The 13,804-nt window shown below is 45.5% G+C and overlaps 1 protein-coding gene across 4 annotated transcripts in view; it reads left to right on the top strand.

The window, feature by feature from the left end:
• LOC122613937 overlaps nucleotides 1-13,804 on the top strand; it is a 39,822-nt gene that overhangs the window by 17,961 nt on the left and 8,057 nt on the right. For 2 of the 4 annotated variants that reach the window (XM_043788365.1, XM_043788363.1), the window contains exons 3-4: nucleotides 4,629-4,827; nucleotides 8,398-8,466. In XM_043788365.1, coding sequence (XP_043644300.1) covers nucleotides 4,629-4,827; nucleotides 8,398-8,466 — 268 coding nt within the window. The remainder of the gene's footprint in view (nucleotides 1-4,628; nucleotides 4,828-8,397; nucleotides 8,467-13,804) is intronic. The other 2 variants (XM_043788366.1, XM_043788364.1) reach the window with 1 other exon arrangement.

Genomic DNA, 13,804 nt, shown 5'->3' with positions numbered 1-13,804 from the left:
AATAAATTAACACAGGAACATATGTACACAAGCGAGCATAAGTGCCTGTATCTGCATCTGTATGCATATGCGTATGTGTGTGTGTGCAACGGTGAAGGCATACAGCACCAACACGCCCCCTAGCACATTGTTCTGTACCAGCGACTACGGGCCATATAAGGCCGTGAGATACAACGGCAACGATTAAAATCGATCTCGAGACTCATAAATTATGCAACTCGAAGAACGGAAAACTAAGGCGTTTCGACAAACAGTAGTGCTCTGCTCTACAAGTTGCAAGATTGCACTATTCCATTCGATAGATGGTTGCAACATAACAAAATCTCTCGGCGGAAAGTATTAAGTGGGGAGTACTTTAAAAATGATATTTGAGCAGTGCTCGCATGGAACAAAATGGTCTGGATTTTAAAATACTGAGTGCTTTTCACTTCACATTTGATGCTGCAGAACAGAAAGCTTGGAACAACTTGGGTCTATTTTTGAAAAACTTATTTCAAAAAGTTTCTTTTCTTTGATTATGAAATGGGGGATTCAATCATAAGTACATATGTGTATTTGTTGTTTTATATACAAATGGGAGATTCAATCATACAGAAGTACATATTTGTTGTCCTGGTAAAACACATCATTTACAATACTTTAAACAGAAACTTACTTTCTTTCTTTGCATTTGAATTACCTTTTTATTAAGAGTTTTAATATATATTTGAGTAAGTGCTTCTAGTCCTAATACGCCATTTTAATAAGTTATGCTGATGAGCACCTTTCGATGGTGAAACTCAATCTGAGCAGTGCAGATGGCAAATCCGTCCGCTAGAGGCTCCACTGTATGCGAGGCCCCGTTTGGAGGAGGCTGCAGCTTCATCTGCGTGTGGCCAGTGTTTGTTTTTGTATCTGTTTCTGTTTCTACTTCGGTTTCAGTTATAGTTTCTTTTTTCCGGCCCACGCCCATGTCAGTGGGCACCCACAAGTGGTAGTGGAGTATGGGAGTAGTGGAGCATGGGAACTCTATGGCAGTTGGACATTCAGGCACTCGGACAGCTGGACAGCTGGACAGTTGGGCGGTTCAACTTTAACTTCGATTTTCAATATTCATGACAGGAATGGGGGCGGCGGAGAGTTCGTGGCGGGGTTGGGGGAATGGGGGGTTGGGGCATAGCCGTGTGTTCGAATGGCAGTCGAAAATTATGGCAATTACTGCAGAGTACTGTAAATTATTTGCTCCGGCGACCTCATTGTCAATACACACACATAAACGCTGGAAAATTCATAACAGCATGTGTGCAAATATTCCCACATGCACTTTGCAGTTGTTTAATAATTCGGTGTGTTTAATGCAAATTGAGCGTTTAGCGGACGCCAGTAGGCAGAGCAAAATGATCAACTAAGTAGGTCCATGACTCGGCTATTAAACGTGGCCAAAAACATCTACCAAACACGCTTTTAGATTATGGTGATTGGTTTTAAAATGGCTCTACACAAAAAGGTCTTTATTCTCAACTTTAAAGTTCTTTGCTGCCTTTGCAAGTAACCTTTTTTCTATATCGACAACATTGAGAAATTCATGATGTATTACTTTATGGAGTAAGTGTCGGGCCGAAGTGACCACTCAGTGGGTCACTCATCAGCGAGGAATCCGCTTAAGCTCATGGCTCCTTATCTCGCGATTCCGAGACCGCAATTACGCCGCTTGGCTTATCGACTCTCCAGCGAGCAGCCCTCAATTACACTGAGCGCATAATTATGCCCCGCAAATCGCTCTTAAAAGTCGGCACGAGATTCCGACGGCATCCCGGTCAGTAAATCGGAGTGCGGGGAGTGTGGGAGGGCGGAAGCGGTAGTAAGCGCCTTATGCGGCTTATTTGTAGGTCGTATAAAACGGAGGGCTACTTGCCGGACTTTATTTACTTTTTATACGCATTTGTGCAATATTTATTTTTATGCCAACTGCAGTGGCCGAGTGATAAGCGCTGGACAGCCGGCGACTGAGTCTGGATGGGGTGGGGTATCCACTATATAGGGGGATATATTCTGGATATATGTCTGGTGAGGGGAGGGAGGGGAGAAGGAGAGCAGAGAAAAAGAGGAAGCGGACGGGAGCCGCGACAGCGGAAATTTATGGTCGTCGCATAAAAACGCATAATCAGTAAACGAATGTGCCACAAAGGCAGAAAAAGAGCAAGGCGAGTATTGGCGATTGGAGAATGGGGGGTTGGGGATGGAGAATGGGGGGATTTGGGAATGGGGATTGGGGGCTTAGCCGAATGACCGCTGGATAGGGAATCGGCAAAGCTATAGCTATAGCTTCCATACCGGAACAATGCCCCTCGGGGAGCTATCATCCACACACTCGGCGGTGAGCACTTCGATAGAAATGCAAATTCAAGCAAAACTTGTGCCTAACTTGTGGCCACTGAATGCGCACACTGCGAGAAAGGAAACAGTATGCAAGTTATATTCAATTTATTTGTTATATTTGCCAAGTTTTACCTTGGCTATCTTAGTAACAGGTAATTGAATTAACGAAATCTAAGTGAGTTTGGGTATATTTTAAACAGTATCAATGAACTGTAGAAACTCATATGAGAAACTCATGGAAAAACTGATTATTATTAATAATATGAATTATATTTCTTTACAAGAAGATCTATTTTATAAGAAACAGATACAGATCTTTAGGCGATAGATATAATATTATAATATAATTAATGTATGCTCAACATTAAATATAATATATATATATTTTATATATGATTGCTACCTTACATGGCTTACTTAGCGTTATACATAACTCCGAAATTCTTCTTCCCAGTTCACTTTCTCATTCCTTACTTTTCGTAGTGCTTACCTTGGCACCATGTTTTTCTCGCAGTGCATGTTGGGCACACATAAGCCGGATGAGTCAGTGCTAAATTGGTGCGCCTAAAGTGCAACGTTTGCACTCTGCACCTTGCGCCTGCGGCACTATTTCACTGTCAATTGATCGGCTGGCTGATGCGATGGAATTGATGATGATGGGAAAATCGAGGAGCGGAGATTGGGGGGAAGGGAGGTGGGGCTACGTTAATTAAAGCCCTGTAATGTCATTAGCTGGCCTTTTGACCCGGCTAATTAGGTTTGCATCTAACGCAAGAGCGGCGGCAGGATGATGGCTGCCAGTCGGATGGCGGATGGATTCCAGATGGCTGACGCACTTGCACGCGATGCGCTACTTGGCGTCTCACTTAATTACCGACTGCCAATGGCCAGCTTGATAACAGTTAAATTGATTTTGATTGCTTTATTCGATGCCAATAAATCAAAGACGGATGGAAATTCTCTGCGCCACGGCGCGGCACGTGGGCAGCAGAATGCTGCGAGTGCTGGAAAAGCGATACGCGCGATATGGACACCGATATGCTGGGCATGCATATATATAGTTGGCCATATGTATATGATACACATGTGTATCCATCGGTACTGGACACTGGATGGTGGATGCTGGCCAATGGCCACTGCCCACTTGTCCCGGTGTCAACGTCAAACACGAAACGAAACATTTTGTGCGATTAGCTTGTAAGATTGTTTGCAGCTCTTTTTTCTTTCTGCGGCCATTTATTCAACTGCAGTCGGCAGTCGGCAGTTGGCAGTCAGTCGGCAACTCGATAGTTAGAGTGTGTAAAACTGGATTGCAGCTGGACCGGGCTAAAAGAGCTAAAAGCCATGATGCCGAGGGGCTGAGGTGCTACAGTGCTGGAGTTGGCTTAGATGTGAACGTAGACAAGCTGGCAAGCCTAAAGCATTTTGGCCTCATGGTGATTTTGGTGTTTTTTTGTGTTTGGGCTTTTTGTTGCTGTAGCCTGTGTTTGCCCACTCGAATGCCTCCGAGTGGCAATTTTATCGAATTATTTGCACTTAGCTGCAAATTCAATTGGAAATAACGAGCGACTTTTCGTCGTTAGCACTGGGATGCTGAGGATACCTCTGCCTCTATCTATCTGTATATCTATCTAAGTGCAGGCACACATACTCTTATATCCATATATCCCCCGAAGGCCCCCAGAGCAGCAGGTGATCCCCATGCACTTTGCACACCCCGAGTCACCAGCACAATTGATATCTCTGTCGCAGGCTATTTGGGTCGTGTCAGAAATGGCCCCAAGGTGGTAGCCCCCATCAATTGGAGTTGTACAGTGAGCACCAATAAGCTACAGTGGGCTACTCCACACTTACTCAAACTGCCAGCTCAGAACGGTGTGATATTTTATTAACCCTATACATTTTATAGCCTTGCTTTAATTTGTTTAGTGTATTGCTGAGTGCAACTATCGGCCATATCAATTTATGAGCTGCCTCCACAGTTTCGCTTAGCCTATATTTACTATACTTGGTGCGGCATATATTTGCATTGTGCAATAACTTGGCCTCTTGTTTCGTTTCTCGGAGTTTCGAAGTTTTCCGATAAGCGACGTGAGCACTAGGAAATATTTTGACACTTCTTTATGGGGCAATCTACGCGAAGTATGCCAGCTATGCAGCCACTTCGAGTCCCAATAAAGTGCATAATTAGTGGCGATTTGGTAGGGCAATCAGTTTTAGAAGCTAAGATTTAAAAACCACATTACTCACATTGTTCTTTGTACTTGCAGGCAAAACGAGAAGGACTGCGATGAGGACGACAAGGAGGATGTGCTGGATAGTATGCCACCACCGCCGAATTACATACAGATCTCGCAGGGCAGGATTCAGTTGGTCCACCAGCCGCGGACGCCCGTGGAATCGGAGGCGGGAACGCTGCCCCTGGAGCGGCATGGAGGCTCGATCTCCGGATCCGGCGGCTGTGATAAGGTGAGTTTGTGGCACCATCATTAGCCCCCCGCCTTGGTAACTGGTAACTCCCGGCTTTTGGTATTCGGGTTTTGGGGGAAGACACGTAGTGCTTTTGGGATAGTTGTAGACCCATCCAATTACAGACAATCAGCTCGAATCAAATCATAGTCCCCGTATATACGTAGCTATTACTTCCCCGCCATCAACTAACCTTCGGCTCTGGTGTTTTTTTGTATTTTTCCTACTTTTTGTTTGAATGGTTAACCCAATTTTGGGAAGGCGGTGGGGAAAGCAAAAAAGAGCAGCTCGCTTTCCATCGCTGCCATTGTTGGCGTGTGGGGAATTTTCCCCAAAGTGCGGCATGCAAACGAGCCTCTTGGCGAGGCAAACACCTTTGAACTCGGCTTCTCGGCTCTTTAAAGTTGGAGCCACTTGAACTGGTTAACGTGCCATTCGAGACACATCGCAGCGGCGTTCCACAGATTGATGAAGGACTTCTCAGGGGCCTTCTCAAATGACCTCTTGACATGCGAGTCTCCGGAATCCCGGCAACCCAACGGGGTCACGCCATCCTGCACTGGAGTCTTCTGCTCCGCTCACTTGCCACTTCTGTCCACAATTTCTGTCCAATTTCGCCACAATTTCTCCACCACATTTCGCGGCCTAATTGATCGCGTTCGAGCCCTGACTGGGCTAGCCTTTCCCATGGATCGATTGCACGGAGCTCCCTCCCATATGCTCCCATAGGCTGCATGGCATTCGAATCTCGGATTCTCGCTGCTGCTCACGTTCCGACTTCCGTGACGTTTTAATAGCACTAAGTATGGCGCATGCGCAGCCGCCGCAGTTGATTTATGGTAGTTACTGCCTCTGGATGTGCCTGGATGGGCCTGGTTGGTCCATAAGCGGCTGCAAATGAGCCGGGTGAGCCAGGCCAGGCGGGAACGCGGTAACTGCTCCATGTAAATGGCAGTTGACGCGGTAATGCTTCTGGGAAGCAGAGTCCACTGGAGGAGAGCCCGACCGAGAGGCCGAAGCAGAAGTCACGGCTCCCGCTAATTGAACCCACGAATCCGCTCCAGAGGCTGCGTGTCTCGATTACCAAGCACCGAGTCCATCCAGCTGCCAACTGCCAAGTGCCCAGCTGCCTCGAGCTGCCCAGCGACAGACACCCACTCGCGGCAAATTTGCCAAATGGCATCTCGATTATTTGCGCACACACAATGGATCCGATGCACTGCATCCATGGCTGTCATCAGAACCCAGTCACGTTCTCTCCCCATAACTCGCTGCCGTGCTTTTTGAAGTCGCTGCCGCAGTTGGTGCTGCCTTTGCTGCTGCAACTGTGCAGTTTCGCACTGGCGACGAGTGATTGAGGCGGGTTCAACGAACTGCCAGCTATTTATTTGCTGTGTTTGCCCAGACTTGCCCCTCCATCCAGCTGCCCCCCTGCCCATCCTCCGGAGCTGCAGCTTCTGGCACTGATTCTCCAGCTCCCCGATCCTCCGATCGCGCTGCACATGCGCACAGTTTCGCCAGCTGGAATAGGAGTCTATGGACTGGCATTGTTGTCGCCGTCTCCATTTCATTGCCTGCATTAGCATATAGCATATACTCGTAGCATATGGATATGTGTGTACCTACTGCTGCTATATTTGTTTACACGGAAAAAGTAGCAAAGTGCGGATTTCATACTTTCGAGAAATCAGCGGGCAAAGGAGCTGGGACTCTCGAAAACCAAGTAGTTTAGTATGTTTCTGCAGAAGCAAATGTGTTTTACACCCACTGTTTAGTACGCTGGATTCTTTGAACTGGTTTCAACTGAGCTTTGACTAGCATGTCCATAAAAACAAAACAGAAATCCATTAATATTAATAGAATAATTGAACTAGAAACCTTTGGAAGATCTTACTAAGAAACTTCGACTTTTGGCTCTGTGTAAGACTGGCAGCTCCACATCGAGACCGAGACCGAGACTGGATAATTTCCTGCCACAAATCATGGCATTCATTCTCGCCTAGTTGGCCAACTCTTTTGGCCATTCATAATCACGCTCGGATACTCGGATCGTAATCTTTATAAATTCTATCTCGTTGCGGCAGAACAACAAAAATCAATTTGTCTATTGCGCAAAAAGGCCGAGCTGCAAACAAAATCCATGCTTCAGAAAGACAACACAACAACACAACCCATTTTCCTCAAGCCATAAAAATTATTTTTACAACTTCCACAACTAATATTAAGTGTTTAACAAAACAGAAAGGCAGCAAAAAAAAAAGAAACACAGAACGAAAAAAATTGAAAAAAGCAAACTGCTGTTTTACGAGCGGCGGCGTCACATTAGTTCTTTTGTTTTTTCGTGATTTTTGTGTGTTGTTGCCTGTTGACGGTTCGAGCCAAGAAACATTTGCTGGCCATTTTTGGGCAGGGGAAAACTTTGAAATTGCCATTTCCATTTCCATTTCCATTTCCTGCCCACGCCCACCGCCCACCGCCTCCTGCGATGACTTTCCGTCATGTGAGCAGTATGTAAAGGTACCTAATAAATGGAGACAAGTAAATAGTCCACTAAGTAGCAGTCCACTGATCTCTCGGGCGCTTTTCCCCATCGATTTCGACTCGAAAAGGCGAGTTTGGGTGCCACCGTTCTTCTGTGGCATGTCAGCCTTGCTCTCCGTGAATTATTGGCCATGCACACCTGCAACTGGCCCACCTGTCCCCACTTTGCCCCCCTTTGTCCCCTCTAGCCGCCACTTTTTCACCTGCCCGAGACCTTCTCCTCATCGCGTGCGGATTAAGCAGAAACCCATTGTGTTTTACTCTGCTCCGAATGCAATGTGCATTCACTGGGAAACTCGAGACCGAGACCGAGTCTAAAAGAGTTCAATGATTTGCTTTTTACACCTCGAATCTGTTTTCTGTTTTCGATTTTCTGTTTTCTGTTTCATTGCTGTTGCTGCGACAAGATCGTAAATTAATTTCAATTGCTTTTCCATTTTTTGGGCTGTTACAATTATTTTTATCGCTTTGCTGCTAAAAGTGTTGTCATCGCAGATGATAGTTAAAAAAAAGTACTCACTAATAGTAGGTGATGAATGGTTCACTAGTGCACTCTTCATAGACTTATTTCTTTGTAATTAGTTGCGGTCCAGTTGTGTTTTATTATTATTATTTGGTTGTATTATTATTAGGCTAAGCGCTCTAACCACTTTCATTGCTATATTTAAACAAACTGCTACTGAACATAGTGAACATAAATTTAAATTGGTTTTGCAAATTTGGCTAAGATTAATTACAGCATTTAAGTTTGCAAGTATCCTTTAAAACGGGAAAGTAATGCTTTTGGGCAGCACTGAAATCGCTTCAAAAATCACACACCCACTCACAACCGAAAACTCCATCACTGGCTATATATATGTACATATATTATGTATATACGGGAAATTGGGGAGATACACCCATGCACATAGTCGTAATGCTCGTATTCAGCTAGCTTTAACTTTTCGTTCGTGGGAACTTAGCCATAGCATTTAGCCTTCTTGTGCTGCTTCCTGAGTTTTTGGTTTTTCTGTTTTGTTGTTCTTGCAGGATGTGTTGGAGAAGCGGCTGATGGAAGTTGAAGGCGCTCTGCTGCGTTTGCAGGAGCAGTTCCAGAAAGTGAGTACTCCCACCAGCCGAGATGTATCCATCCATCTATGTACATGCCATGGTATCATCTCCATACTCCGTACTCTATACTCCATATCCTGCGACTCGGAGATGTTATTACCCGGCCCGGACATTGCTCTCGAAATGAACTTTGAATTCGATGTCGTCGGAGTTGGGCTTTCGACCCAATCCGGCCCATTCCCCAAGCATTTTAATTTCCTGTGCGGTCAGCGTGTGAGAGATTTTCATTTGGAGTGATGGTTGGGGGGAGCTGGGGGAGTTGGGGGGTCTTCCGGGTCTAGATGGACATGGGGGTCATTAATCGTGTCCAGTCGTTTGCGCTCTGTGCGGTTTATGCGGTTTATGCGGTCGGGGTGGTCAACAAGGTCGCCTGGACGGGCAATTAAAAGTTACAAGCTTAAATTACATGCATATGTGCCGACATCAAATTATACGACAGCAGGAGTAAAACAGCCATTGAGGCATGGAGATAGGACTACTCCGGCAAGCCCTACTTTAGTGGCACAGAACAGGGAAGAATACTCATTTATATAAATTACACTTTCATAATATCAACTTGAAATACTGTATATACCCTTTGAAAGATAAACTTGTTAGTGAGATATGTGAGATTATCGATCAGTTCTGAACTAACATGCAAATTGGCCCACATAAACTCACATAAAATAGGAAAGTACGTCTTAGGAAAAGTGCGGATAGGAAATTCCGACTGTTTATTACCTTGGGTCCACTCGATCAAAGCCTCTCAATGGCAAATCACAATCTAAACTGTCATCGCAATGGCCGGAGGGGCAGCCTCCCCCTTGTCGGCCCGAAAGAAAGTTTAATGGCCGGAACTTTCCGGCGGAAGGAGCTTGGCTTGGCATACGCATTTCCGGCTTTAGGTAATTGAATTTGATAACAGAGAAAAAGGAGCAGAACGAGCCGAAGGAGCACAACGAGCCAGAGCCCCCAAAACGAGTTAACTGCTGCGAGTTTATGGTGTGAAAAGGAGCAGCGTGTGGCCTCCGCATCCTCCGCATCCTTAGCACCATCCACTCTACTCCACTCCACGCCCACACACATTTTTTGGCCAACGATTTCCGCAGCCAAATGGCCAGCCGCCGCCTGCTGTTCCAGATTTTCACAGGAAGCGGCGGAGACAAAGCGCGTCGAGAGGAAAAGTGGAAAAGTGGAAAAGTGCTTTCTGCTGTGTTTTTGGCCCGTTCTGGCCATTGCCTGATTTTCTATGCTTTTCTACGCTTCTCCATGCTTCTGGCAGGCGGCCCAGCTCACAGCTCACAATTTACGAGTGCGGCTGTGCCAGTTGCCCCCAACCACCCATCACCCACCACCCACTCCCCACTCTCCGCCTTATCATCTCGCCAGGCTGCAAACGTGGACCACGGGAATCCGATTACTGCACTCGGAAAAAATGCGGCTTTAAGCCAGAAACAAGTTTCGCGATCACTTACCTTGAAAGTCCAGGAAAGTGCTATCCAAACACTCCAAACTCAATATCTCACATATATACATATGAACATTTATATGCCTTGGATTCTTTGAATAATAGTATAGTTTTACTTTTCTAAATGAATATCGAAAAGGAAGTTTGTATTGTTTTTGGATATATGATATGCATTCTTAAACTTTAAATACTTCAAAAGGACTTGTATTACTTCGACATCTCCAACATTTTGAATACCATTGATGAATTATAATTGAATAATTACTTGAAACAAATTTAGGAATGGGTTTAGCTACTACATACTTCTTTGGGTTGCCTAAATAGGAATCCTATACACGTCTTTTTTGTCAGTGCATGGACACACACGGATGCTGCTCCTTTTTTTCTTGGACCACTAGGAGTTTGCCGGGAGTGGGGGGCAGTGGGCGGAGTGGATACATGAGCTACCGTTGCGCTGTCCCAACTTCCAGCTCCTTTGGCAATATTTCTGCACTTTATCTGTCTGTAAATAACGATTAACTATGCTCGCTGCTCCCCTTTCCCCTCTCCCTCCCCTCTAGCTCTTGCCACTGTCCTTCGTTTTCACTTACTCAAAGTCCCTCCCCCACAATGCGGCTGTATGTGTGTGTGTGTGTATGGGCATGTGTGTGTGTACTTTATTGTTATTGGCATATCAGTGGCTCAATGGAAATGGGAGGGGTGTGCACTGAGAGAAACAATGGTTACCCTATTCTAAACGAGAATGGGATTTCCCAAAGCTACCTATTTATGACATCTTAGTAGGTCAGTATACTAAATACCAATTCTCAATTAATTTGTTAAAGTATTGCAAAAATCATTATAATTTGTAAGGTTTTAGAACAATTTTAAATGTTACACTTAATGTGGTTATATATACATACATATTTTAGATATAACTATACCCTTCATAATCTAACTAAAACTTTCATAACCTTTATATGAAATGACTCGGGTTTAAGTGCAGTGTACGTAGTGGGAAGGGAGCTGGCAATCCATTGACAAGTCGGGCCACCAAAAGTGTGAATGTTGCAGAATTCTTTTTTCGGTTCCGGAGGTCAAAAGTGGGTGGTCTGGGGGAGGAAGCGGGTGGCAGCGGGTGGAAGGCAGACTTAGGCAGCTTGTTGGCCATGTGGCATGCAATAAATGGCACGATTCAATGAATATCCATCTTCCGATTCGGCATGCTATCCCCATCATCATCATTCTGGCAATTCCATTTCCAGACCCACTTTCATCTTCGCTCCCATCAGTTTCTCATTTCACTGGCAAGTACTGCAGAGTGTGGGCTTACTTTGGAGTAATTGATTCCCAGGACGAGATCCTGCGATTATGGCCACCTAATTGATAAGGAAGGCATCCTTCAAAGGGTTTCGTAGACTCAACTTTCGTTGCTAGGCTGCGGCTCTCAAGTCTTCCATCTTCCTGCTGCCCAAATTGCTGACAGTTGCCGTTTTTTAGCCATTCTCATTTCTTTCTTGTTACAACAGCTGAGCCCTTGTCCGTAAAACAGGCAAAACGGGGCGCATGGCAACACGACATTTAATCCGTTGGGCCCTCAAATATTTGTGCTTGTGTTTGTTGTACGAAATGCTGGCAAACAGACGGAGAAGGCAGAAAAGGCAGATGACTAAACGGAAGTCTTGTTTATTTGTTTGCCTTTAATCAGGCGACAGATCAACAAGCCAAATCCGAATGGATTGGCATGTGCTAATGAAAAGTTGATTCAAGAGCAGCTGCGGATGGCAAAGAGTGCCAAGATGCACAATGCACAATGCACAACTTTCGCCACCAGCACGTGCTCAATTCTTAATTTTTGATGCCATGGAAGACCAGCTCCTGCAGTCTTTCGGTTTTCCACATTACCGCCCCCACTTGCTCCACCCACCGTCGTCCTCTGCCCTCTGAAATCAGCGCCTTTAATAAGCTCAGCTGCATTCAGCTTTAGAAACTGTCGGGAACGGGGGAAGGGGCAGGGTGTATACGGTACAGTGAGCTATCCCTAGTTAGGCACCAGAAAGAATATCAATATTTAAAGAATTTCTTTGTTCTTCAAACAAACAAGTTCATTAAAGTGAGTTTGATGTTCTCAACCGTTTCTATGCCATTTATATACATTTGTAAAGATAATACTGCTTCAACTTCGGTTCAGCACTCGAGCACCCAGCACCCTGGCAGAAGCTCCACTGTACTGCGAAAGCAATGAAGGCCAAAGAAAAACTGTCGCTGTCAACTGTCAAGCAGGGGGCGTGGTCCTGGTCTCGGACGATGTCTCTTGAGTGGCACTTGCCTCGCTTACAAGGGCCATCGAAGTGGAGCGAAGTGGTGAGCAGTGGGGCCAGGAGCCCGTTGGAGGCGAAGGCAGCGAAGGAGTCGCAGCATGGGCACTTTTTATTATCCACATCAGTGGAGTGTCCCTGCTTCGCTCCCACCCACCATCTTCATCATCATCATCATTATCATCAGCAGCATAGCCCAGAGTCTTCTCCTTGTGCCTTTGAATTGCTAATAATTCTGTCGCAAGCGTTTGATGGTTTACTCACTCGGAAGTAAAGGCACCACCGCGGACTTTGGCGCTGCTGCACCACCTATGGCCATTCCCAGTGCGATGGCAACCACCCGGGCGCGGATCCTGGTCCGGAACTAGAGCTATGTACATAACTGAATACATATAGCCATAAATTTAGGGTAGGTCATAGCCACTCTGCAGCGTAATATGCTTGCACATACTTACAACTAGTGCCCATTAATGCATAGAAGCCACCCTTTTCCACATTCGGTTTTTTAGGGCTTAGTTAAGCTCAGGGCCAACTGGATGATTCATACGCCCCCTCAGCCCGGCGAGAATTTCGGAACTACCACCACTATGAGGCACATGGGGAGGTCGACTCCTCGGAACCCTTGACAAAAAAGTGCAATGCAATTAATTTTTCGCGAATTTTTCTCATGGGAAGGGAATTGCGGCGCCCCATCCACTCACACACTTACACTGGCAGAAAGGGGTTTACTTTGATGTTTTTTAATAGGTGCTACTTCAGAAATGATACATCAGTCCACACATATAATACTATGTATCACTTATTACACGAAATAATACTGTATAAAGCGATGCCTCGCCCAATTACAGCTTATTTGTAGGGAAAAGTGTGTTTTTGACGAAATGCTCCAATGCAGTGCTGATTTTGCCTGAGTGTATTTTGTTGACTTCTCTTTTCGTCTTGCTCAAGTGACGTTGTAGTGTTTGCATTTGATGAACGCGGCGGAGGAGAAATTCACAATCAGAATGGATCACCAGCAGTTCGAGGATATATGTATATACATATGTATATATATATAATATATGGGGTATAGATATAGGGTTGTTCTTCTGGCTCGCATCTGCGAAATGTTTATTTTATTGTTTGCCCATCTCGCCGGCACTCCCGCCGTCGCGGTTCATTAAATTAAAAACGGCCAATTCGAGTGACTTGAATTCGGAGTAATACATCAAAAAACATCGCATTTCGGTGGCAGGAGCAGCGAGGGGTGGTTGATGGGTTGCTGTTTTGCTGCTTTGCTGCTTTGCCGGCAGTTGCAGCTGATCGGAGTGGGTGGCGAAGGTGGGAGGGGGTGCAAGCAGGTTTCCAGCAGCTGTTCTCTCGGTGAAATGCGGCGAATTCGCCAGTCGCTCTCTCTCTCTCTTTAGCTTTCTCTTTCTCTGTGAACTTCCAAAGGATTTCCAAACGAGGGTTGTTTTCCCAGTTCCCTGCTCCTTGTGGTCCTTTTGGTCCTTTTTATCATTGTTTCGCCGGCATTCGGGAACAGCACAAATGTTCGCCACCGGTCGCGTGTTTTTTTAGAGCATTTTTCTTTTATTCATTT

This window comes from Drosophila teissieri, chromosome 2R (genome assembly GCF_016746235.2).
Source record: "Drosophila teissieri strain GT53w chromosome 2R, Prin_Dtei_1.1, whole genome shotgun sequence".
In the NCBI taxonomy this organism is placed as follows: Eukaryota; Metazoa; Arthropoda; class Insecta; order Diptera; family Drosophilidae; genus Drosophila; species Drosophila teissieri.
This window is presented reverse-complemented; position numbering and strand designations above follow the sequence as displayed.